A 24,392-nucleotide genomic window follows, 5' to 3' on the forward strand; every position below is an offset into this window, starting at 1 on the left:
CAAATTTACTAAAAAATAATTGAATTGTCAACTTTGAACTGATGGATTTTGTAAATTCTACCTCAGTAAAGCTGACTTTCTATGTCATTAAATATTTTCATTTGAATAATGTAAAAAGTTTAATTAATCACAGATCTTTTAAATTAATACATTTTATTTATTACAGTGTAGATGCTCTGGGTCTGCTCAGTGATCTACTCTGCTTTTCAGATCCTTGTTATGAAAACGTTTGATACTGTGAAAATGCTGAAATAAATGTCCTTCTGTCTGGGACTTCCCTGGTGGTCCATTGGCTATAAGACCCCTTGCTCTGAATGCAAGAGGTCTGGGTTCAATTCTTGGTCAGGGAACTAGATCCCACAAGCCACATCTAAAAGAACCTGAACACTGCAAGGAAGATCAAAGATCCTGCAGGTCACATCTAAGACCTGTCGCAGCCAAATAAATATTTTTTAAAGTCCTTGTAAGTAAATCTTTGCACACAGCCACAGTTCTTTCCTCAGAACACTGTTAAGGTTCAAGGTATGCTTTCACAGCCCTCCCCAGCCTGGGTGCTCTGGGTATGGCCATGCCATGTCAGGTCACATCTCTTAAGATTCTTTGCTAATCTGACAAAAGGTTCAAAACAGTGTCATCCCTCTCCCCCCTAGAAATGTGTCACATTCCAAAAGGGTCCAGCTCCTGCCAGTCCAACCTGCACCTTCAGGAAGGATGGAGAGCAGGGACACAATGTTAGTACTGGGGGTTGTGCTGCCATCCAGAGACAGTTGTGGGAGACTCGAAGGACCAGTGACCCTGGTCTTTCAACAAGACACTGCAAGGAGCAGAGATGAGGATCCTATTATGAAGACATGAGCACAACTAACGCCATGTACAAAGCTCTCACCAAAAGTAAAACGATGCAGTACAGTCGAGGAAAATAATATTTCTATCTTTAGTGATAAATTTGTTGGATTTCCCTGGTGGTACAGTGGATAGGAACCCCCCTGCCAATGCAGGGTACATGGGATCAATCCCTGGTGCAGGAAGATCCCACATGCTAGGGAGAAACTAAACCCTGCATGATCCAAGTACTGCAGACTGCACCTACAGCCTGTGCTCCCTAACAAGAGAAGGCGCCGCAGGGAGAGGCCCATGCATCACAACCAAGAGGAGCCCCTGCCTGCCACCAGAGAAAGCCCACAAGCAGCAATGAAGACCCCGTGCAAGCGAAACTAAATACAGATAATTTAAAAAAAACAGAATTTGTTAATTTTCTTGATTAGTATTCCAGGTACTTACTGCTCTATAAATTACTACAAAACTTGGTGTGAAACACACATTTTATTATGATCACAATTCTGATGGTCAGGGAGTGAGATGATATGTTTGCCTCCTGCCACAAAGCAGGTCTTCTGGGTCTTCAGCCCCCATTTTCAGATTGAGAAAAGCCACACCCCCAGATTCATCTTCACGAGTCCTGACTAGAAACCATGATGGGATGAGACTTTGAGGGGTCCTGGGAGGCAGTGCATGGTAGGCGGCCACACATCATGCTTTGCTTGTCTTCCCATTGAGAAGTGGGATCTAATCTGTTCTGTTATGATTCCTACTCACCTTGTATGAAACTCGTGGGATTTAAGCTATGTGAAGATACGTTAAAAATGGAGTCACACTGGCCAATGTGAACTTCCATGTTAGTTGTTTTGAAATGTCTGCTGTAGCACTGTGAGTATCTTAAGTGATAAACTAAGAGTATTACTTTAGATAAGAAGCTTGAAGGATGATGTATGTCACTTGAAGAAAAAGAACAACTGTTAAGAGTCAAGGAGTCAAGACCCCTCCCCCTAGGGTTAACTGCTGCTCCGTAAGAGACCACTATGCCCAGTGACTGAAAACTCTTCCCTGGAGGAACCTACTCCACACTGTTGAGAGCTGTTCCAACTATTTTGGACACTGCCAGAGGCCCTGCTGGAGCAGAAGGCAACTTCCCATTCATGTTTGCCTTGAGACCTATGGCCCCGGGACCAAAGACGCTGCTCTTGCTGACAGGCCTCCATTTCAAGCTCCATTTCAAGCTTCTCCCTGGAGTGGTTCATTACCCCTTTGTCCCTCCTTTGTAATTGTATGTAATAAACTGAGTGATTTGTGAACTGAATATTGGCTACTGTTTCATATATCTCTATTCCTGATTCTCACCTACTCTTACTGCTGGGCCCTGCCCTTCCTTCAGGCACAGAAAACAGGTTTCTTGGAACATTTGTTTTTGAAGTCCCAGTGGCCAAAATTCCACAGGAGCCTTGTGGGAAAGTCCTTGTGTCAATAGCCCGGGCTGAGCGCCATGCAACGCGGTCATCTTTTTGTTGTTGTTTTCATTTTATCACCTCAAGCAGCATATGGGATCTTAGTTCCCTGACCAGGAATTGAACCTGTTCCCCCTGTAGAATCTTAACCACTGGACCACCAAGGAAGTTCTGGAGTAATTTGTTACATACATGGGATGATGGTACCGCTGTTATTAACTCCCAAAGGAACTTTTTACTTAGAATATTGTGTGTAGAACTATTTATGGTAGAGGTAACATTTGAGGTTTGCTTCAAACTTATTCCACGTGGTAAGGAGATGAGGGCACACATGGCACAGGGTTGGAGACAAGCTGGAGGGCACCTGTAGACGCTGATGGCAGATACTCTGGGCTTCATATTCCCATTCTTTCTGCCTCCATCCATGTGGTGGGCCACCTCCAAGATGGCTGAATGGCCCAGCTCATCTCCTTGTCCTCATGTTCCCATGCTCCCCTCCAGCACTGTACTGGGGAAGCTCCACATGCCCAGCAGAAGAGCAGAAGCAACGGCACCTCTGATACTAGGTTGTGAGGGGCACTGTGGCTTTGTTTTGCGCACTTGCTGTTTCCCTGGCTCGGATTCTCTTTCTGAGGCCTCACTCCGCGAAAGCCAGCTGCCTTACAGAGAAGCCAGAAGCTGTGGGCAGCAGGGAACTAAATCCTCCAGCCAACAGCCTGTGAGGATCAGAGCCTCCTGCCCACAGCACGTGCATAAGCTTGGAATGCTTGCAGATCCTGAAACCAGGTCCCTGGCTCACAGTTCAACCACAACCTCACTAGACGAGCCAGAACCACCGAGCGGAGCTCTCCCTGATCCTCGGTAAGGACAGTGTATGTTGGTCGTTTCAAGCTGCTAAATTCCAGGGTTATGTTTTTACACAGCAATAGGTGACTAATATAACAGAGTTAGATAGTTTTCAAAAAGCACTTGGGTTATCGAAAAACAAACTTTTGCTCAGTCAGCGATTGGGCAATGTAGCAGGACGCAGGATGAGTGCGTCGGGGACTAGCCGGGCAGTTTTCAGGTGCGCCAACAGGAAGCCTCAAAAGTGTGTATGGAATAAATACAAGATTGGAATGCTCTGCCTTTGGCCAACTCAACTTTCTACATGTTAAGCTGACCATGTGACTCTTCATTACAGAAAACTCGCAAATATTCCCCCAAAGTTAAGACATTTCCAAAAGATACCAAGGTCAGTATTTCACATTAGGTTCTGTGACCTAAAACGCCCCCACCACGTGCAATCCAGGGGTGTGTGTTTGTGATGACTCGGGTGTGAAGCATTTGAGGTCTTGCACTCCGCGAGGAGGAGGCGAAGGAAGAAGAGATGCATGCTAGACCGGCGTTGGCAGCGCAGGCTCCGCCAGCCTGGCTACAAATCATAGGCCCGGCTTGGCGCTGCAAAATCCTCGCTGGTTGAAGGCGTGGGCATGTGTCCGATAGTCGCCACGCCTGGTGGCGTCTGGGCTAGGAGCTCCCAAAAGGGCGACCGCATGGTGACTTGGGCTGGAAGGGGAAAGGCCTGGAGAGAGCTATTTGGACACCCGTGGATGAACGTTCGACGATAACTTCCGGGAGGGCGGACATCGGCGAGTGGGCGCGAAGGCAGCCTAAGGCCGGACAGCTGCCACTCGCTGACCTCGGCTACTTGATGGGATCGGCTGTGCCGGCTCGTCCCCGCGGCGTGATGGCAGCGGGCCCTCGAAGGGAGAGATGCCCGCTGACGGAGACGCGCCCGTGACACACGCGCGTCCCAGCACCTCGCAGAAATACCATGCCGCGCTCAGGTTTCTCGTGGCGCTCAGCGAGACCATCTCACTTCCCCACCCCTTCAGCTTGCCGGCAGACTCCTGAGGATACCCGGGACTAAGAAAAGCCTGTGGCAAAGAGCACAGGAGCCCCAACCGGACAAGTCTCCTTTGCCGCGCTGCCCAAACGGACGCGCCCACGAGGCCGGTCCGCAAGATGGCGGCGGCGCGCTGCCGGCAGCTCCTCGCACATGCGCTATCCGCGGCCCGCCCGGCGCGAGCGGAAGTCGCGTGACCCCGGAAGTGGCCGGCAGGGCGCGCGCGGGCGGGGCGGCGACGTTCGTCATTCTGTGCGGGAGGGAGCGCGAGAGCGGCGCGGACGATCCTCCGGTGAGTGCGGGCGGCGAGGCCAGCGAGCGCGGTGGGCACGGCGGGCGAGGCGGCCGCGGGGAAGGAGGCCGGGGCCGCGCCTTTGTTCTCGCTTCCCGCCCCGCCCGCCAGTCCCGCTGAGGGAATCTGCGCAGGGCGGGGGCGGCATTGACAGCGGGCGGCGCCCCGGGCGCAGGGCGGGCCCACGTGCGATCGGGGGCGCGGGGATCTGGAGGCGGGGGCGCGTGTGCCGGGGGTGGGAGCCGGGGTCTGTGCAGACCTCTTTTGTGGTCGCTGCTCGTACTCGGCAGCCCCCTGCTTGCTGGTGCGCGCGGACCAGGGCCAGGCGGGACGCCTCCTCCCCTGGGAGGTGAGGTCCCTGCGCCCCACCCTGCTTGCCGGGCCTCGCCTGGCCCAGATTGCAGGCCCTGCGGAAGTGCGGGCCTCGCCATCGCACTTAAATGATTTTGTCGCCTGCGGCCGCGCTTGAGTGACGTTAAGGCGTGAGCCTTCTAGAGGAATTCCAGAGGAAGCTGCAGGGAAGCTTGGAAAGAACGAGCCGGCCCCACCCTGCCTGTGGCGGCCGGGCGGTTCCGGGTCCCCAGCGGCCCTTTGTAAGATCGGGTCCTCACGCACGTCCCGGCATTGGCTGTCTTTACTGGCAACCGGTGGCCCTGACCCACCTCCCACACCGCCGGGTCTAGTCTGAGTCGGTTTCAGGTACTCCTCAGGGATTCTGCGGGGTGCGACGGTCATCCTTAGCGAAGGAAGTCCTGTGGCTGCCCCATCACTTCTCGCTTTGACAGCATTGCTCTGGGCTCTTCTGGGGCCCGGGCGGAAGGAGGATCTTGAGACTACCCATCACATGGCTGCAGCAGTTCTCAAATTCTAGGTCACAGACCCTCACAATTAGAGATTGGTTTGTCGGACAGGTAGGGTCTTTTAGGCCATTTCAGGACTTACCTGTGGGACTTAGGCTAGCCCCGTCATCTGAGCTCTAGGGGAGACCTGTGTTTGGGCTGGAGGGAGACATGACTGACCCATGTCCTGCACAAAGGCCTTGGTTTGTAGCTGGGGCGTTTTTGAAGGAACAGGCTGGTCAGAGAGAACCCAGCAAGAGGGTTTCCTTGAGGAGAGGGCCTAGGCAGCTCAGAACAAGAAGCAGCACTTGGTCCTGGTGCTTCCTGGTTGGACCCAGGTGCTGCTGCTTCCTGGGCAGCAGGGAAGCTGTGCCTGCTTTCCTTTCATTTAGCTCTGGATGCTGGGGTGAGGTCCTGTGAGGTGGGCAGGGCGAGGAGGTGAGTGGCCCCTTTGGGCTTCAGGAGCCTGTGTCTGGGCCTTTTATGAAGTTCTGGCTGTCACTGCCTTCCTGTTAGAGAACGTGCACCTCCCCTTGGGCCCAGGTTGGGGGTTTGGCCACTTGCAGAGAGCCAGTGCAGACCACCTGCAGGTCCTGCAGAAGGGCAGGTGGGGACACACTGTGGGTCCCTCCAGGCTGCCGCAGCCCCTGCTACTCTGGTCACAGGTGTCTCACATCCAGCTAGAGGTGAGTATGGCTGAGCAGGAGCCCACAGCCGAGCAGTTGGCACAGATTGCGGCAGAGAACGAGGAGGACGAGCACTCGGTCAACTATAAGCCCCCGGCCCAGAAGAGCATTCAGGAGATCCAGGAGCTGGACAAGGACGACGAGAGTCTGCGCAAATACAAGGAGGCCCTCCTGGGCCGCGTGGCTGTGTCTGCCGGTAAGTGGGCCCCGGTGGGGTGTGTGGACACCTGTCGCTTTTCTGGGTGTCCGCCACTATTTCCCCTGCTGGCGGAGCTCTAACTTGCTGTCACTCTGCAGACCCCAATGTCCCCAATGTTGTGGTGACCCGACTGACCCTGGTGTGTAGCACTGCCCCGGGCCCCCTGGAGCTGGACCTGACAGGTGAGTGGCATCTCCAGGTTCCTCGCTGGGGCTGCCTGGCACCCTGCTAATTCCCCTAAAAATAATTTGTTGAGATGCTGGCGCCCTCTTGTGGGGAGCCTAGGAAGTGCAACCAAGTGATTTTAATAAGGCTCTGGCTTTGGTGTGGCCTGGGATTGGAGGGTGGGGTGTGTGTGGGTGTCTGGGGTGTGGCCTGGGATGTCAAGGGGTGTGTGTGTGGGTGTGGGTGTGTGGGTGTGTGTGTTTGGTGTGGCCTGGGATGCCGGGGGTGTGTGTGTGTAGAGGGGCAGACAGGGCACCCCACCAGGGCCGGAGTGGCTTCCCCTACCTGAACCTCCTAGTGTGGCGTTCCTCTCAAACGCAGGTGATCTGGAGAGCTTCAAGAAGCAGTCTTTTGTGCTGAAGGAGGGTGTGGAATATCGGATAAAAATCTCCTTCCGGGTAAGGAGGAGGCTTGGGGGGATGCTGGGGGCTCGGACTGGAGAGTCTGGCTGAGCCCCGCTTGTGTGCCTCCTTGCAGGTGAACCGAGAGATTGTGTCCGGCATGAAGTACATCCAGCACACGTACAGGAAAGGCGTGAAGAGTGAGTGCGGGGGCACCAGGAGGGAGGTGGCCACCGGGGGCTCAAGGGGCGCCGGGAGGGAGCGGGGAAAGGCCCGCCTCAGCTCCCTGACGGACGCCCTCCCCGTGCCCCACAGTTGACAAGACTGACTACATGGTGGGGAGCTATGGGCCCCGGGCGGAGGAGTATGAGTTCCTGACGCCCATGGAGGAGGCGCCCAAGGGCATGCTGGCTCGAGGCAGCTACAACATCAAGTCCCGCTTCACAGACGACGACAGGACTGACCACCTGTCCTGGGAATGGAACCTCACCATCAAGAAGGAGTGGAAGGACTGAGCCGGGAGGCGGGCAGGGCGGGCGGACGGAAGGACGGACGCGCCCCACCCCACCACCCCATCCCCCCGACCCCAGACCAAAGTGCTGACAGGGCCCGCCCACGCTGCCGCCACTGCCCCTGGGCTGCCTCCTGGCTGGCCTGTCCCTCCTCCGCCCTTCCAGCCCGCTGGCCCCAGCCTCCTCGGTGGTCTAGTGTTGCTGCTTCCGCCTGTGCTGTGGGGAGGGAGGCCTCGACCTCCCCTTCTGTATCCCTCAAGATTCCCCCACTGTCCTGACCCGACCTGAGTCCTTGGCATGGGAGTCAGGCATCGCAGTGGGGCTCAGGGTGCTCAGGTCCCCTGGGCCTTCTCTGTTATGTTACCTGGACTCCTGTCGCCCCCTTCCTGGTAGGGGTGGGGTGTACCGCGTGGGGCCTCGTGGGGCCGGTTGTCCTCAAGCTTTCACTTCTCCCCGGTCAGTCCATCCATCACTGTCAGTAACGGTCTAACCATGATGCCTTAACATGTGGAACGTGTGCTGTGGGGGCGTCACTAACCTCTAACCCTGTGTCTGCATGAGCATGTGGTGTCTCCCCCTCAATCCCTACCCCGTCTGTGATCCCCGTGGCCCGGGAAGGCTTCTGGGATGTGCTGGTCCCTAGTCTGCCCTGGCCTGTCCAGGCCCGCAGGGACAGCTCCAGGGGCTTGGGAAAAGCCAAATTGCCAAAACTCAAAAGCGGCCTCCAGTCCCACCTGGGAGGCTCGGTGTCTTCACGCCTCTGCCTTCTTTGTCCCAGTGGGCAGTGCCTAGAGCCCACGGCCCCAAGAGAGAGCCCTCGGCAGACAAAGCCAGTGGCCGAGCCTTACTTGTCCCTCCTGGCCTGCCGGCCTGGAGTTGTGTGCCTGGCCCGTCAGTATTTATTGCCTCCATATGTGCCGTCCTCTGGGCCCGCTGGCCTGCCCCTCTGCCCCCGGGCTCGGTGCCACCATCCCCAGCAGGCCCTCCCTGGACCCAGCCAGGACAACCGTGGGACCAAGCTTGCACCGCTGGAGCCGTCCCCTCTGCCCCCACCCCACCCGACCCCACCCTCCCCGGTCAGGCCCGGGCCTAGAATGCACAGGAGCCTGTCCCTGCTTCTCCTTTTCTGACCGGGAAATAAACTTCCCCCTAAGGAGCTAGGGTGTCTGCTGCTCATCTGGTGGGGAAGGGGAAATGGGGACCCTGTTGCTCTGCTTCCCCGGGGCACTGCAGGAGGGCCAGGGGCCAGGCGCAGTCACCACTGTCTGAGGCTGGTGAAGGAGAAGGTTTACAGCCCTTACTCAGACGCATCAGCCCACCAGGCTAGTGCTGTCCTTTTGGCTGGGTGGGTTCTGCCGGGGAAAGGGGGCGGGGACAGTTGGGTCCAGTGGGGCATCCAGTGTCCAGGTGACTCCTGCACACCGCTTGTGGGCCCTGTCAGCCTCTGGGAGGGAATGGTTCCAACCTCAAAAAAGGGGAACCATGCGGAAGACTTGGGAACAAATAGAATGACTGGGTCCCAAGGAAACCAGAACAGGAACTCAGCTGAATGGGAGGGTGGAGAAGTTGGCAGCAGGGCCAGTGGAGAGGGTGGCGTGGAAGACCAGAGGTCCAAAGGTGGGATTGCTGAGGTGGGGTGGATGGGGGGAGATGGGGACCCTTGCTGCATGGAGGCGCAGAAGAGCGCCTGGGGAGCCCTGAAGGACCGACTACCACCACTGCCAGTCCCGCTACTTGGCAGGGTCTCTCCAGGACCTTGGGGTGGCAGGGATGGTGCTACCTCAGCATCACCCTCAAGGGCACCCAGGAACTGAGAGACCCCTTACCGACTGAAGAAGGAGAAGGCAAATAGGAAACCCCAGTTCCATCCAGATAGAAGGTTGAGTCCAGAAACCCCATTTCAGGGCTCAGTGGCAAAACTTTTAGGGTGAAATCTCCCTTTGTGCTCAGCTGGTGAGAAGACTGTGTGCCACACCTAGGCTGCTGCTGGGGGCCCGCCCTGGCCACGCCTCCCAGAGGCTGCAACTTTTCCCAGTTCTTAGCAGCAGGGTGAGCCCTTGAAGGATTTATTGCCAGCTGAAGCAGACCAGGAAGTACCCTTTCACTCCCACCCCCCAGGCCAGTGACCACATGCCATGCCAGGATGGCTCCCACAGGGCTGGTTACTGCCTGGCTTTCCTTACCCCACGGCCCCTGTGGGCTTCTGGAGGTGGGTCCCTGTGCTGGGTACCAGCACAAACTGCCACTTTCTGCAGCAGCTGGCCCAAACACAAATCCAAGAGTCACAGCCACAGGGGACAAAGACCCTAACCAACCTCTCCTGGGACCACCAGCCTTAGGCAGGGGAAGACAGACTGCACAGCCCAGGGTCCCCAGGCCCAAGGCCTTTCTCAACAAAACTCGGATGCCCCTACCTCTGAAACAGCCCTACCTTTGGATGTGAAAGGCTTCCAGGCAGCAGCTATAGTCTCAGCCAGCCAGAGGAGCCCCAGGGCCAGCCAGAGCCCCTCCAACTCTCCCAATCCACTTCCTAAAATGTCCAGTGAAAATCTTCAAAGCTAGGGTTAACCTGTGCTGTCAGCAACTTGGTTTATTGGGCAAGGGCTTTCAGAGGCTCTGGCAGGCCAGAAGGGCTAGTAATACTGTCTTGACTTGGATTTTTCAAGCTTGATTTTGATTTGTGAACTCAGACCCCAAGTGCCAGGTTGGACAGGCACCCTGCCAGCAGCCAGGACTTTGTTCTGGTTCCTCCCCTGGTGAAGGCTAACATGAGGTGGCACCTGTAGGACCTGCATGACGTGTCTCTTGGGTCCCAAGTCTAACCTGATCCTCCTGGTTCCACCCCAAACCCGTTTGTACAGCTCAGTGCTCCTGAGCCTGGCCTCCCCGCCCTTATGAGCCAGCACCTGTGACCCTCTCCACTCCCTCCTGTCTATGGCACTCAGTCATCCCCAAGCTTTTGGCCCCTCAGCGATCCCCCACAGGGACCCTTCTTCCACTGAGGAGTGTGGCGACAGGCACCAGATCAGCGCCTTTCATGTGACTACTCACGAGTTATTGCAGCTTACTAGAATCTTCACACCCAGCACTGTCATGCTTTACAATCCAAGTCCATTTCAGTCTACCACGGCCTCCCTCACCACTGCACCTGGTTCCTATATCCCAGCTGTGTCCCAGCTCACCTGTGTGCAAACCTTTGCGGCCCATAGCACAGCCCTCAGCCCCATGCTGCTGCTCCGTAGTAGAAATCTGCAAGTAAAGAGGATTCCTGGGTGTTCGTGAGCTTGCTGTTAACTCAGTACCTCCAGTTGGGTTGAAAAGGAGTTGTTTTATTCTGAGAATGTGCTTGCTTTTTTCCCCCCACACACACCATGTGGAACGCAGCATCTTAGTTCCCTGACCAGAAATCCAGTCTGTGTCCCCTGCAGTAGAAGCCTGGTCTTAGCCACTGGATCACCAGGAAAGTCCAGAGAACTCTCTTTCTTTCTTTCTTTTTTTTTTTGGAGGAGGATATGCATTTATTTTTAATAATAAAAATTTCCCCCAACAATTGAGGGCCATGACTCATTCTGTCAATTCTCACACGTGTAGCTGCCTGGACCTGGGGAGGAGGACTCGCAGCTTTCTCAGGACATGTTTCCTGTCCTCCCTCCACATGGGACGTCAGCCTCCAAACCAAGGTCAGCCTGAGGTGTTTGTTTTTCTTCCAACTTCAAGGGCCAAACTCAGAGAGAGCTCCTCCTAACTAAAGGAGGATCTTCAAATTCTTGAGAGGGTGTCTGAGTTCCGCGTGGCCCTCCTGGACAGCAGGGGTGACCACGCCAGCGTCACCATACCTGGCACGTCTGAATCACCTCCTTCAGAGCCTTCACCACCTCCGTGCTCTTGTCCTTCATGTCCAGGGCGAGAACTCTCCAGCTTCTTGAAACACAAATGCCACCAGGTTCTTTGCGAAGACACGGATGAGAGGCTCATCCTTCCCGAAGAGGACTTCCGTGGTCAGCATAAGCTTGCCGACGTCACTGGTCACACTGCTGGGTTCCAGGGAGACCCATCTTCCCCAACTGGGTCACCACCACCAGGATGTGACTGCTAAACGCTGTGTAGACCCCCTGGGTGGGGACTCACACACCATTGCAGTCTTCTGTTTGGATATCACCGATGGTTTACCTTCCATAGCTGAATCTGCTCAATGGCACCCAGCTACCTGCCACGCTGCCCGCGCCCACCTCGCCCAGAGAACTCAGAGTAGTCTTTATCAAAGCGCTTGATCACTCAGTTGTTTAACCAGTGAGCACCTTCTCTAGGTGTGAGACCCCTGGAGGTCATCCTGAGCTGACTGTGCTGGGTTCAGAGATGCCAGAGCCACAGCTACCAGGTGGGTAGGCTCTGCCCTCCAAGGACACACTTAGTTCAGGGCACTGGTATGAGTGACCATGGCTTCATCACTTCTTCCTAGAGTTGCCCTTGAAAGGCCTGTGAGTGGCCTTAGGAAAAGACACTAGCTCTTCCCTCAGGGCCAAGGCCTGCAGAGGTGTACACTGAACCTGGCCTATGTTCTGGGGGACAGGCTGCACCCCTGCACCTCACCCAGCTATTTACCAACCCCAGAAACTGGAGACTGGGGCTACCGCCATACCTGGCCTCCCTCCCACTTTGGGGGAACCCCACTTCCCTGCTCCTGCACAGGTCAGTGCACAGGCTGATTCACGATGGATAACTGTGCTTTGAGAAGGTACATCAACGCAGACAAAGTGTCAAAGTATCATGCCCCCACCCACATCAGAGCCCTGGTGAGGCCCTGGTCCTCACCAAAGGATGACTTGGCTGTGTCCATCTGGCTGCAGAACAGTGGCCCTGTCATCACCTGCATCAAGATGGTTTTGACCAGGAAGTTCAAATTGAACCACAGTGAGGCTCAACCATCGCCAGCAGCTCAGATCCTTGCTCTTCTGCATCTGGTCTGTTCTTCCCTTGGTTCCAGTAGTCTCAACTATTTACCACATGCTATGAGGCCAAGCGCCCTCCAAACTGTCACCAAGTGTATCTTCATTGTTAGCTGAAAAAACTATAAAGTCCCCAAATTTAGGTATCTAAACTCAGATTTCATGAGTGCCTCTGAAATCGAGATGTGGTACAAAGATCCCTTGTCTCAGGCCCCAAATTGTGGTCTGTAAAACAGTCATGGCAATCACAAAAATGTGGGAAGATTGGGCAGGAGACATGAGGCAGTTCCCACTGGTTCTCAGAGAGCAGAGCAGGCCTGTGATGCTTATTATCAGCCCGGCCTGCTGCTCAGTGGGCCAGCACCCAGGCCAGAACACGGAAGTCGGGTGGAGGCTGCAGACACATTATTCACAGCCTTTTGTTTTGGGAGGCCCAGCTCCTGTAAAGTACCCCCCAGGAGGTACAACCACTTCCTCCTGACTCTTGCTCTCTACTGGCACTGGGGGAGGGGCACAGAGAACCTGGTCTTGACCTTCATATTCATATTCATATTCTAGAAGGAACACTGCATAGGGTGTGAGAACACATTCCCTCAGGAGCAAGGTGTCAACAAATGCAAACTCTCTAAAGTACAAAAGCATACTTTTTCTGTTTTACCATTTTTAAAACCAAGATGTTACTATAGCCAACGTGTACATTTAATGCAGCAGTGTCTCTCTCCTGCCAAGTTATTAAATTGATGATGAGTCTTAGTGGGGGTGGCATTTCACAACCGAGGAAGTGAACACAAAAGGGGAAGAGAGCGTCCACGGGGTTGGGGGTTGGGCTTTGAGCCTTTGAGGGGAAGGCGCTGCTCCGTCCAGAACTGCGCTGCTGGACAGAAGCTAACATTCCGGCCATGTATGTTATTTGCTCTGAAGTCACATTAAAGGAAAAGAAATCTGAAGTTTTAATACTTTCACTTAACCCAACAAAATATTCCAACGTATCCATACAAAAAGTCATCAAGGAAATATCGTACACTCCTCTTCCATCCTCAATCTGTGTGTTCACTGTGTGTTCCACTCACTCCGGGTCACACTGCCCGGTTGCATTGTAGAGCTCGGTGATTGTGGCCGCTAGCCAACCCCGTGGCGGACGGCGCAGGTTTACCCGGTCGCCTGAAAGCTTCCTGGAGGCCGCTTCGTGGGAGGCAGCCGGTAGGGAGGAAGGGAGGTGCCCACACTGGACGGTGCTGGACCGGAGCCTCTCATCAGGCGAGTGGCCCCATTCCGGGCACAGCTCCGGTGGACCTTGCTGGCTCCTACATCGCATTCGGCCTGGGGCCGTCCCCGGCCCTCCGCGCGCTGCCCCTGCGACTCGCTCTGCCGCCACCGAGTAGCGCCCTGGCCACTCACGGAGGTCACCCCGGCAACGCCTGCACAAGAGACCGGCCGCCACGGCAGGCGCCGCACGGGCCTCACGCGCGCCGGAAGCGCGTCAACCCAGCTTCCGGCCTGCAGAGCCGGGGGGGGCGGTGTCAGGTGGGGATACGCGGTCCAGTCAGAAAGCAACACGAGGGGTTTCGGAGGCGCAAGCGTGGCTCCGCCCCTCAGCTGAGAAATCCTCCCCACTGCCACGTTCGACAAAGGATCGCGCGGGGAGCGCGCACGTCTTGGCCAATCAGGAGCCGCAGAACCCGGGTCCCCGAAGGTAGCAGCCATTCCAGGCCCGGGGAAGGTGTATGAGAAAACCACCAGTCACAAGTCGAGAGAGAGAAAGTTCTTCTTCAGGAGCCAATGAGATGCCGGGAGAGAGTGCGAGCGCGAGCTCCTCGACTAATCCCGAGCGAGGGCGAGGGAGGTACTAGTAGCAATTCCGAATCCGGGGCCGTGACTTGTGTGGGCCCCCAATGCGAGTGCAGCGGAGGCGGGCCCCGGACCCCCCAGGCCAATCGGAGGCGGGCACGGTCGGCGGCGCGCGCGGCGGCCGGACTTATAAGAGCGGGACGGGCGGCGCGCGCTCTCGTGGCCTGCTGTCCTGGCGGCGCCAACTGAAGCGCCGCGCCTGTGCCGACATGCTGCGCCGCGCTCTGCTCTGCCTGGCCTTGACCGCGCTATTCCGCGCGGGTGCCGGCGCCCCCGACGAGGAGGACCACGTCCTGGTGCTCCATAAGGGCAACTTCGACGAGGCCCTGGCGGCCCACAAGTACCTGCTGGTGGAGTTCTGTGAGTGCCTCCAGCTCGTCCATCCGTCCGGGCCGGGCCTCGCGGCCACTCGCGGGATGGAAACGAAGCAGGGACAGAGGAGGGGCCAGGGGCACCAGGGTGGACTAGGGGACGGAGGGGGACTGGAGGATGGGGGACCTGGGCGCCCTTCCCCACGCTTCCTTCCCTGGCCCCGCCAGAGATGGGTTGGAGTCTAAAGGGGTGTCAGCGGGCTACCCTTAGACGCGCTGACTTCTATCCCCTGGAGAGGCCCATCTGTAAGCGGAAACAGCTCACAGACCTGCTGTCAGCGTCCCTACGCAGCCCTCGTCCTGGTGGCATCCCTCGTGCCCAGCTGGACCTTAATGACCGAGGGCAGACATCCTGGATGTGCCTTTGTGCCTGACGTCCACATGGCAGGATCCCTCTGTTCGCCTAAGAAAAGTAGGGTCGACTCTATAAACTGCCACAAATACGAAGGACTATGCAAGGGGTAGCCTCCGAATTGCTCACCTGGATCAGTTCCTGGAGAGCCCTAGCCCTGCCCACACCACCGTTCACCAGGGACAGCTGTCTTCTGATGAACAGTGTTGCCCACCAGAATTCAAAACCTTTGTTTGTGTTCGTAAGTGTATGAGCCCTGACTATCTCAGGTGGAAATCACAGCTGCTAACCTGAGTTGAGAGAGAATCTAAAGAACTTGTGTTAGATGTGAGCCTCTGGCTGGTGTGCACAGATGTGTGTCTCATTGTTATGACTCGTCAGTAAATATACAGCAGCCATGGCTTTAACTTTAGCTTCTTAATTTCTCTGGTTCCGAAAGGGAAATTATGGGACCCAACTGCGTTAACTGCCTGCAGGTAGTAGGAAGTTATTAACCATTGAAAATGAGGGAGAGTAGGAACTAATGGTTTGTCTTTCATGCCCCCTATCCGATACTGCTCAAGAGTATCCACAGCCCCTGCATTCGGAGCGTTTATCTTGGTACAGAAATAAAGATTTCATGGAGGGAGGTACCAAAGGAAAAGGGAAGGGAGGCGGTGGAGTGGGTCAGTGCTGCTTTCTAGGTCTTGCTTTCTCTCCCAGACGCCCCGTGGTGTGGCCACTGCAAGGCTCTGGCCCCGGAGTATGCCAAAGCAGCTGGGAAGCTGAAGGCCGAAGGTTCTGAGATCAGACTGGCCAAGGTGGATGCCACTGAAGAGTCTGACCTGGCCCAGCAGTATGGTGTCCGAGGCTACCCCACCATCAAGTTCTTCAAGAATGGAGACACAGCTTCCCCCAAAGAGTACACAGGTGAGAACGTGGCACCGTCCTTTCTTTCCCGGTAGACAGGGTCTTGGAAGATAACAGGCATGGAGGAGAAGTTGTTCTCTGACTGGGTTCTAGGGTCTAGTTCAGCCTCATGGTTGTGTGAGGAACATTTTCTCAAGCGGAGAGGGTCATCTCACAAGGTGCCTAGCCGGCTGAAGCTGGTCCTCAGGTTGACCAGTATGGGGGTGAGGGGAGGCTGAGCAAGTGGAGCAACACGTTTCAGCCTTTGCTCACTCTCTTGTGTGCCTGCCACCAGGGCAAGTGTGAGGGCCTTTCACAGAGGAGGGGCAGACAGAGATCAGCAGGTACCAAGCTGGGGCTTGTGGCAGTCGTATTAGAGCTCAAATCCAAGCCCAGCTGCGCTGGCCCCTCCCTCAGTCGCTGCTCAGCCGCCTCCCCTGTGTAGCCCAGTCGGTACTGGCGACAAAAGGGGAATCTTTGTCTGTGAAACTGGTTCCGTGGCTTATCCGCCCAAATCCTTTCAAGCAGCCCGTCTTGTTCATTCTGACATCAGCTCTGATCTCAGTAGGCTGCTGTTCTGTTGCTCCCACTTTTACTTGTGTTCACTTTTGGAATGGGAGTGCCATATGCAGAGTAACCACAATCCTGTCACTAACACTGAGGTCTTGTCGATGAGAAAATCCTTTCGGACTCCCCCGTAACTGATAGCACAGCTTTTATTAATTCTAGGCAGAGTCCTTTTAAATGTGAGATTTGGCAACCCTATTCTAGGTCAGACTGTGTAGTCACACGAGGGGATAAAGGGCAACTGGTCTCAGTCTTGGGAGGAGCAGATTTTTTCCTTCTCATTTGATCTGCCGTGATGGTGTGCATCGGCTGATCTCTTCCTCCTGCCGGTCCAGGAGGTGTGTAGGTTGAGGACACCTGACCAGTCTGGGTGCACGAGGCAGTAGAGCCCAACCTGCTTTTTCAGGGGGAAGCTGGTCTCGAGGCTGTCTTGCTAAGCAGCCCTTTCTTCCAACCCTACCACATCGCTAAATGAGACAAAGCCTAGTGTGAGACTACTGGGGGGAAAGTACGCGTGTGTTTAGTGAATTTAAATATCAAGGAAAATTTACAAGATGCAAAAGTGTTAGAGGGGAAAAAAAGGTGATTTATGATCTGTTATCCAGAGGTCACTGCTGCCTTCCCCTTCTTTAAACACATTCACGATTTGCCATATACACATACAAGCCTTTTTAACTTTGGAATTCAGGTAGGTATGTAGACAAGATGCCTTTCCTATGGCAAGGTGGTGTTTTGCTCTGGTTTTGGCAGAGAGCTTGTATAAGGATAGGTGGGGAGGGTGGGTGCCTCCCTGATATCAAGTGGACCCTGCCTGTGTTTGGGCGCAGCCGGCCGAGAAGCCGATGATATCGTGAACTGGCTGAAGAAGCGCACGGGCCCTGCCGCCAGTACGCTGTCCGATGGGGCTGCTGCAGAGGCCTTGGTGGAGTCCAGTGAGGTGGCCGTCATCGGCTTCTTCAAGGTAGAGGCTCGTTAACTTCACTCTGGGTCTTCCTCCCACCTGCCGTGACCTAGGCACTGGGGTGTCCCCCATTGCTGACCAGGGCAGGGGTCCTCAGTGTTGGGACGGTGGCCACCTCTGCTTCTTCTCTCCAGGACGTGGAATCAGACTCCGCAAAGCAGTTCTTGTTGGCAGCAGAGGCCATTGATGACATCCCGTTCGGGATCACATCTAACAGTGACGTGTTCTCCAAATACCAGCTGGACAAGGATGGGGTTGTCCTCTTTAAGAAGGTGAGTGCTCTACCACCGCCCCCGCCCCCGCACCCCGGGGTGGGGAGTTGAAGTTCCGGCTGGTGTCGCCTTTGAGGACCTTGCCCAGGCGGCGCTGGCTGCTGGACTGCAGCCCGCCTGTTATCAGGGCCCGTTTTGCAACGTCAGGTAGTAGGAGCCTCTTAGACTGTGGCCTTCAGCCCTTCAGCTGTGGGCCCTATGTCCAGCTTCTGTGTTGGCCCCATTGCGATGTTTTATGCAAGCCAAGTAGCTTCAGAGGGTTAGCTTTTTAAAGGAAAGCTGTGGTGAGACAGACGTGATAAAGTTTAGCATTTTAACCACTTTTAAGTTTTCGGCAGCATTCATTACATTTGTGGTACCGTGCGGCTGTCACTTCTGTTTGCTTCCACAGTGGGGTATTAGTGGCATGTGTTCCCACTCTGTTGTAAGCTGGGCCTCAGGGCTTCTTTGGGCTTCCGCAGGCTCCCCTGGCCCCGTGTCTGTTACGCTTGGTCATGAAGGGGCCGTGTGTGTCTTGACTTCTCCACACTCTTGCTGGGACACAGCTGGGATTGGTGTGTGTACACAGCAGTTGGTGGGTGATCGGGGTCTCTTTTTTATCTTAGCCACCAGATAGTGGGTCTGGGGCTGGCCAAGCATGCATGGCCACCCTTGGGACACAGCTATCCCCGGATTGGGTACAGAGTGGAGGAGGGAAGGCTATAACGGGGGGAGCTGGCGCTGGAGGTATATCTTCAGGGAGAGGGGCTAGACCTTGGACTCCTGTCCTGTTTTGTTCCCAGGGTTAGAAGGTAGTTGTAGCATTACAGCAAAGTGGTAAACTGAGTGATGAGAAAGGACACAGTGTTTGGGAGGCCCAGTCCCCCCGCTGTGTGCACTCCTGGGTGGGGTACTGCTGAGCCTCTAGCACCTGGGGGTAGGGAGGGCAGCCCTCCCAGGTGCACTGGGTTCTGGGGTAGCTTGCATTCAACTATTTCTGAAGTCCTTTCCTCTTCCTCAAAACAAGAGGTATTATATACATTCTCTTTATTCTCACCCTATCCCTTAAAGGGAACAGAATTGCTGAGTTAGTTAATTGCCTTCCCAAAGGTACCCAGGAAACTGTTATTAACAGCTGATTAGCAGAAGACCCAGCCAAATTGGATGGAGTTGAGTGGAATGAAGGTCCTGGGGGCCTTGAATAGAACGTCTTGGGTGCGTCCTGCAGTTCTGGGTGAAGGATGGGGAGATTCAGGCCTGTGGTGCTTGCAAACCTCTTTTCATCAGCTTGATCCACACTGTCCTTTTCCATTACTCTTGAGATCTGGAGTGGCACTTGTCACACTGGATTGATGCTGGTTCTGGTGATCACATGTCCTTGGAGGTTAAGAAGGATGATTCTTTGTTCTACAAAGACTAGTCATGGTTGCTCATGTCTTCTCGGCCTCAAGTCTCTGGTATCTATGCAGGGAGAAGGGAAACAGTGAGGGGGGCTGTCCTCTCCCACTTGCTGGCTTCTGGCAGCCATGCTGGAATGTCATGCTCCCTGGAGCAGTTGTGAGCAGGAGCCTGGCAGAGCCCACGGGCTTTGTGCTGAGGCGTCAGTTGGGGTCGGGTCACAACTGCAGTCGGGCAGACAGCTCTGTGGATGAGAGGAAGAAAGTGCAGATTCCCCGCTGGCCCACTGGCCCCATTCTCTGCCTTTACTTGCTCCTTCAGGCTGTTGCCTAGTTCCTCAGTGTGAGCAGGGTCTTCTGTGTGGGCAGCCTTGAGAGATGGGACTCCCAAGAATGGCCAGCTGCTACGTGCAGCTCTCAGTCCGAGTCCCAGCTTGGGTCTGTTTGGACCACTGGTTTGAGAGCTGATCATCCTGTGTCTTTGTTTGGTGTTAATTTTTCTCTTTCATCTTTCAAGCCAGGGGCTTAAGAGTGGGGGTGGGGCCTTATTTTTGTGACATTCATTGCAGCCTGGTGGGGTGGCTTCTGCCCAGGGCCCCAAGACCTCCTGCAGCTGTCCCCAGATAAACAAGGGCTGTTTTTCACCAGAGGAGACACTGAACACAGTGTAATGTGCACCGTTACCTCGACCAAGGTTGTGTCCCAATAGAGACATGGTGGTTTTGGAGGAGCGGGGATGGCTGTCAGTTAGCCTCTTAACGGGAGATCCTCTTTATGCCTGATGGAGCCTGGCCATGGCCAGCCTCTTGCCTCCATGTCCTTCTTGTCTCTCTGCACCTTCCCATCACGGGTGTGGGGAAGGCAGAGCCAGCTTTAGCTCTTTATGAGGGGGTGAGGATGGGAAGTGGCTAGTTACTTTGGGAAAATGCAGAGGGAAATGGCCAGGCAGGGAACGTGAGTGGTTTCTCTCTATAGGTCCCATCTGAGTTCACACAGGTGACGGGAGGCCCAGGCTGACCAGCCGCACAGGCTGAGGCACCGCTCAGCTTCCTTGAAGGGAGCTGTGTCTGCCCACCCATCTGGAGCTGGGGCCACACCTCTCAGCTCTGTGGCCTCAGCCTTCGCTTTTTGTGGCTCTGGGACTTTGAAACTCTTTTTAAATAGATTATTGAAGTTCCCAAAAACCTTTTTTTTGGTGTGGAATACCTACCCATTTTTATTGTGTTAGACGTGTTAGAACTGAGAAATTTAAAAAAAAAAATCCTGTTCGTTCTAAGATAACAATAATAAATATTACATGTTACCAATAGAGACGTTTTTGGGGGGAATTCCCTGATGGTCCAAGGTTAGGAATCCATCTGGGATTCAATCCCTGGTCGGGGAACTAAGACCCCACATGCTGCATGGTGTGGCCAAAAATAATAATAAACATTTTTACGAAAATTAATTTTTTCCCAGACAATGTTTTCGTGGTTAGGGTAGTGTTTTAGATTTCTGCTGGTCTCTAACGTCTGTCCGAACAGAAGACAGCTGGGTTCTCCTGTTTGCCTTCACTCTGACGCAGTGTCACACGCCGTACTGCATACTCTGGGGGGGAGTGCATGACAGGGCACCTGCCGTCTGAGCGTGGTTGTGAAAATCAGTCTGACCTTGCGGCCGCCCTGGAAGGGCCTTGGGTCCACAGGGCTGAGGCCCACATTTGGAGGGCTGCAGGTTTAGGGACTTGGCAATGAGGGAGTCCTCTGGCACCCCACCCGGGACGTGGGCTCTCATGGCTTGTCAGGAACGTGCCAGGGCAGGGTCTGAGCCAGCTGCTGTGGTCTCAGCCTGCGGGAGGCTGCCTGCTGGTGTTCGTGGGGAGCCACTCCTGGTGACCTCACTCTTGCCTGGTGCCCAGAGGATGTGTTCCGGCAGCCATCACCTGGTTTTTGCTTTGGATGGAGACGTGTGTGTCCTGCTGGCATCCCCCCACACTGCTGTCACAACCCATACAGGAAAATGAGGGCGTAGACTGCCTTCCTGGCCATGGTCAGCTGGCTAGGGCCACAGGGGGCTTTGTGGAGAGCCTTGGCACCCACGCCTTTTTCTGTCCACAGTTTGACGAAGGCCGGAACAACTTTGAGGGGGAGGTCACCAAGGAGAAGCTTCTGGACTTCATCAAGCACAACCAGTTGCCCCTGGTCATCGAGTTCACCGAGCAGGTGTGTCTGTGTTGCTGATTTTGCCCCGGTTGGGGAGGGTCCTGATGTTTGGTCCTGGGGACCCTGACTTACAGAGACCAGGTGTGTGGTGGCCAGGTGTTTGGTGGCCTGGGGGCCAAGGAGAGAATAGCCCGTGTTGATAGCTTGGTCTGTGTCTCAGACCAAGTAACCTGTGTTTCCAATGTAGACAGCCCCGAAGATCTTCGGAGGGGAAATCAAGACTCACATCCTGCTGTTCCTGCCGAAAAGCGTGTCTGACTATGAGGGCAAGCTGAGCAACTTCAAAAAAGCGGCTGAGAGCTTCAAGGGCAAGGTGTGTGCTCCCTGTGGTCCGCAAGCAGCTCAGCACCCCCAGGTCAAAGGCTGATCGGAGGGTTCCTTCTGCCTTGGGACAGCCTGTTTTAGTGTGGGGTCCTGGTTGTTGGGGAGTGGGCGGCAGGGAAGTATAGGGAGCCCTCATTGTGCACTGCCATCAACGTGCCTTTTCTCTCCCAAGATCCTGTTTATCTTCATCGACAGCGACCACACTGACAACCAGCGCATCCTGGAATTCTTTGGCCTGAAGAAAGAGGAGTGCCCGGCCGTGCGCCTCATCACGCTGGAGGAGGAGATGACCAAATATAAGCCAGAGTCAGATGAGCTGACGGCAGAGAAGATCACTGAGTTCTGCCACCGCTTCCTGGAGGGCAAGATTAAGGTGCACACTTTGTCCGGGGTGGGGTTGCTGAGGATCCTTGGGGCGCATAGAGCAACTAGGTGGCAGAGGGGTCCCCAGGCAACTGCGCGTGCCTGACTCTTCTCTACTCGCCCTCCAGCCCCACCTGATGAGCCAGGAGCTGCCTGACGACTGGGACAAGCAGCCTGTCAAAGTGCTGGTTGGAAAGAACTTTGAAGAGGTTGCTTTTGATGAGAAAAAGAACGTCTTCGTAGAGTTCTGTAAGTGAGGCCCTCCACTCCTCTGGGCTTGCTGGGGCGGGGCACTTCCCGGCCCAGCAAGACGCAGAACGGCTTTCTTTCAGATGCCCCGTGGTGCGGTCACTGCAAGCAGCTGGCCCCCATCTGGGATAAGCTGGGAGAGACGTACAAGGACCACGAGAACATAGTCATCGCCAAGATGGACTCCACGGCCAACGAGGTGGAGGCGGTGAAAGTGCACAGCTTCCCCACGCTCAAGTTCTTCCCCGCCAGCGCCGACAGGACGGTGCGCCCACTACTGAGGGGAGTGCGGAGGCGTTGGGGGGCTGTCAGGGGGACCGCATCTCACATTTCATCCCCCCTTCTTGCAGGTCATCGACTACAACGGGGAGCGGACACTGGACGGTTTTAAGAAGTTCCTGGAGAGTGGTGGCCAGGATGGGGCCGGAGATGATGATGTAAGTAGTCATTGGACCTGGTGGGCTGTGGGGCGTGCTGCCACGCAGTGCTGCATGGGGCGGGAGGCGGGGTTGGAAGGGTCTTTAGGCGCCACTGTTTGCTCAGGAATCTTCGCAGACACATCCAGCACGTTCTCTGTCGGCTGAGGTGCTCTGCTCGGCGTGAGCTCGGTCCTCTCCACATCAGCTGGGAGGAGTGGAGGGGATGGCAGAAGTGCGCCTGAGCCAAGAGGGTGGGGCTGGGTCTGGTGGTGGAGGGAATGGTCAGTTCAGGCCACAGGGTCCACCCGGAAGTGCAGGGATGTGGGACGAGGGGCAGACCTGGCTGCAGGGCGCAGTGGGGGCAGTGAGGACCGCCAGGGCGGCGTGCGCTCCTGTGATTGGTGGGCTGTCACCAGCCCCTTGAGCTCCAGGACTTGAGGGGTGGACATAACACACCAGTGGCTCCCTGCTCAGTCTTCATACTTGTGCCATGGATGGAGTAGATATAAGCACTCACCCGCTCGACAGCATGGGGTGAACTCCCAGGGCACCAGTTCTGCTTCTACCCTATATTGTGGGCAGGAGCCCCCATACCTCGCTGTCGTCCGGAAGCCCACGCCACACATCCACGAATCTGCTCATAGAGACCACAGTTGGCTGCTTGTGTCTGAGTGCCAGACTGGTCCCTCGTGTCCTCACTGTGGGCTGGAGGCCTCAGCAAGCTGGCCCGGCCTGGACTTCTCACATCCCTTCCTTTCCATCATATGTCCCAGGATCTAGAAGATCTCGAAGAAGCAGAAGAGCCTGATCTGGAGGAAGATGATGATCAAAAAGCTGTGAAAGATGAACTGTAATGCAGAGAGCCAGATCTGGGCACCGAACCCGGCACCTCCCAGTGGGCTGCACACCCAGCAGCACAGCCTCCGGACGCCCGCAGACCCTCCCGGCGAGGGAGCGTCAATCGGAAATGCAGGGAACTTTTCTGAAGCCACACTTCACTCTAACACACGTGCAAATCTAAACCCGTCTTCCTTTGCTTTTCAACTTTTGGAAAGGGGTTTATTTCCAGGCCAGCCCAGCCCATCTTGGTGGGCCTTTTTTTTTAAATCGTGATGTACTTTTTTTGTACACGGTTTTGTCCAGAGTGCTCGCTAAAATGTTTTGGAATCTCACGCTGGCAATGTCTCTCATTCCTGTTAGGTTTATACTATCACTTTAAGAAAATTCCGTCTGTGGGATTTTTAGACATTTTTGGACGTCAGGGTGTGTGCTCCACCTTGGCCAGGCCTCCCTGGGACTCCTGCCCTCTGTGGGGCAGAACCAGGCAAGGCTGGACGGGTCCCTCACCTCATGCGGTATTGCCATGGTGGAGCGTGGCTCCTGCATCATTTGATTAAATGGAGACTCCAGTCTCTGTTGCAGGCCACCCCCCCACCATGAGCGGAGGGTGTGGCTGGGCCCAGGACAAGCCCAGCAGCCCCCTCCGTCCCCAAGCCAGGGTCCTTACTGCTCTGTGATGTCCAGGGTGGCCTGAGGCCTGCACCAGGCAGAACTGGGACCCTTCGTTTCCAGGCTGGGAGACAGCCAAGGATGCTTGAGCTGAATCACATGTTGACAGTTCTTCAGGCATTTCTACCACAATATTGGAATTGGACACATTGGCCAAATAAAGTTAAAATTTTCTGCCTTTTGTCATCTCTGCCTTACAACTTCTAGGCACGGGGATGGGGGTTGGAATTCCGACATTCTAGGGAGAGGAGGTGAGCTTGGGGCTGCTCTTGTTGAGCCATCTTTTTTGGAGCGTGGCAGACACTCAGAAGCATGTACACATCCCATGGGTGTGGAGCTGACACCACGAGTCACCTAATGCATGTGGTCAGGGTAGGGGGAGGGCTGCCTCCTGGCCCTGCTCCTGTGCTGTCCCGCTGGCTCATCTGTGATGGGGGTCTGCAGCTTTACCTGCTGTGGGCACCCAATGGTCAAAGCATGGA

The 24,392-nt window shown here is 55.4% G+C and overlaps 2 protein-coding genes and 1 pseudogene across 4 annotated transcripts; 2 read left to right on the top strand and 1 right to left on the bottom strand.

Annotated features, from left to right (window-relative positions):
• The first annotated feature begins 4,417 nt into the window (after positions 1–4,417).
• ARHGDIA (Rho GDP dissociation inhibitor alpha) lies at positions 4,418–8,420 on the top strand. 3 transcript variants are annotated; one of them, XM_060395788.1, is made up of 7 exons: positions 4,418–5,161; positions 5,248–5,373; positions 5,967–6,183; positions 6,285–6,368; positions 6,733–6,809; positions 6,889–6,952; positions 7,068–8,420. In XM_060395788.1, exons 3-7 carry the CDS (start codon positions 5,994–5,996, stop codon positions 7,265–7,267), a joined length of 615 nt encoding a protein of 204 aa, XP_060251771.1. In that variant the 5' UTR covers positions 4,418–5,161; positions 5,248–5,373; positions 5,967–5,993; the 3' UTR covers positions 7,268–8,420. The 3 variants fall into 3 exon arrangements, with proteins under 3 accessions (XP_060251771.1, XP_042112181.1, XP_004013115.2); XM_042256247.1 differs by lacking the exon at positions 5,248–5,373; XM_004013066.5 differs by lacking the exon at positions 5,248–5,373 and having other exon boundaries at positions 4,418–4,462.
• Positions 8,421–10,572: 2,152 nt separating this feature from the next.
• On the bottom strand, positions 10,573–13,674 carry LOC105606266 (proteasome assembly chaperone 3-like; annotated as a pseudogene).
• A 540-nt stretch (positions 13,675–14,214) lies between these two features.
• Positions 14,215–24,084, top strand: P4HB (prolyl 4-hydroxylase subunit beta). The gene is made up of 11 exons (XM_027974277.2): positions 14,215–14,418; positions 15,484–15,690; positions 17,064–17,197; positions 17,332–17,469; positions 20,942–21,046; positions 21,234–21,359; positions 21,543–21,743; positions 21,862–21,982; positions 22,066–22,247; positions 22,333–22,419; positions 23,175–24,084. Exons 1-11 carry the CDS (start codon positions 14,268–14,270, stop codon positions 23,253–23,255), a joined length of 1,533 nt encoding a protein of 510 aa, XP_027830078.2. The 5' UTR covers positions 14,215–14,267; the 3' UTR covers positions 23,256–24,084.
• The last annotated feature ends 308 nt before the right edge of the window (positions 24,085–24,392 follow it).

Source organism: Ovis aries, chromosome 11 (assembly GCF_016772045.2).
Source record: "Ovis aries strain OAR_USU_Benz2616 breed Rambouillet chromosome 11, ARS-UI_Ramb_v3.0, whole genome shotgun sequence".
NCBI lineage: Eukaryota > Metazoa > Chordata > Mammalia > Artiodactyla > Bovidae > Ovis > Ovis aries.

What these genes read in the sequence shown, in the direction of transcription:
- ARHGDIA (XM_060395788.1), top strand. Translation starts at nt 5,994, where the DNA reads ATGGCTGAGCAGGAGCCCACAGCCGAGCAGTTGGCACAGATTGCGGCA. An exon ending in CCGCGTGGCTGTGTCTGCCG is followed by an intron (nt 6,184 to 6,284) that starts GTAAGTGGGCCC and finishes GTCACTCTGCAG; the next exon opens with ACCCCAATGTCCCCAATGTT. An exon ending in GGATAAAAATCTCCTTCCGG is followed by an intron (nt 6,810 to 6,888) that starts GTAAGGAGGAGG and finishes GCCTCCTTGCAG; the next exon opens with GTGAACCGAGAGATTGTGTC.
- P4HB (XM_027974277.2), top strand. Translation starts at nt 14,268, where the DNA reads ATGCTGCGCCGCGCTCTGCTCTGCCTGGCCTTGACCGCGCTATTCCGC. An exon ending in GTACCTGCTGGTGGAGTTCT is followed by an intron (nt 14,419 to 15,483) that starts GTGAGTGCCTCC and finishes TTTCTCTCCCAG; the next exon opens with ACGCCCCGTGGTGTGGCCAC. An exon ending in TTCCCCCAAAGAGTACACAG is followed by an intron (nt 15,691 to 17,063) that starts GTGAGAACGTGG and finishes GTTTGGGCGCAG; the next exon opens with CCGGCCGAGAAGCCGATGAT.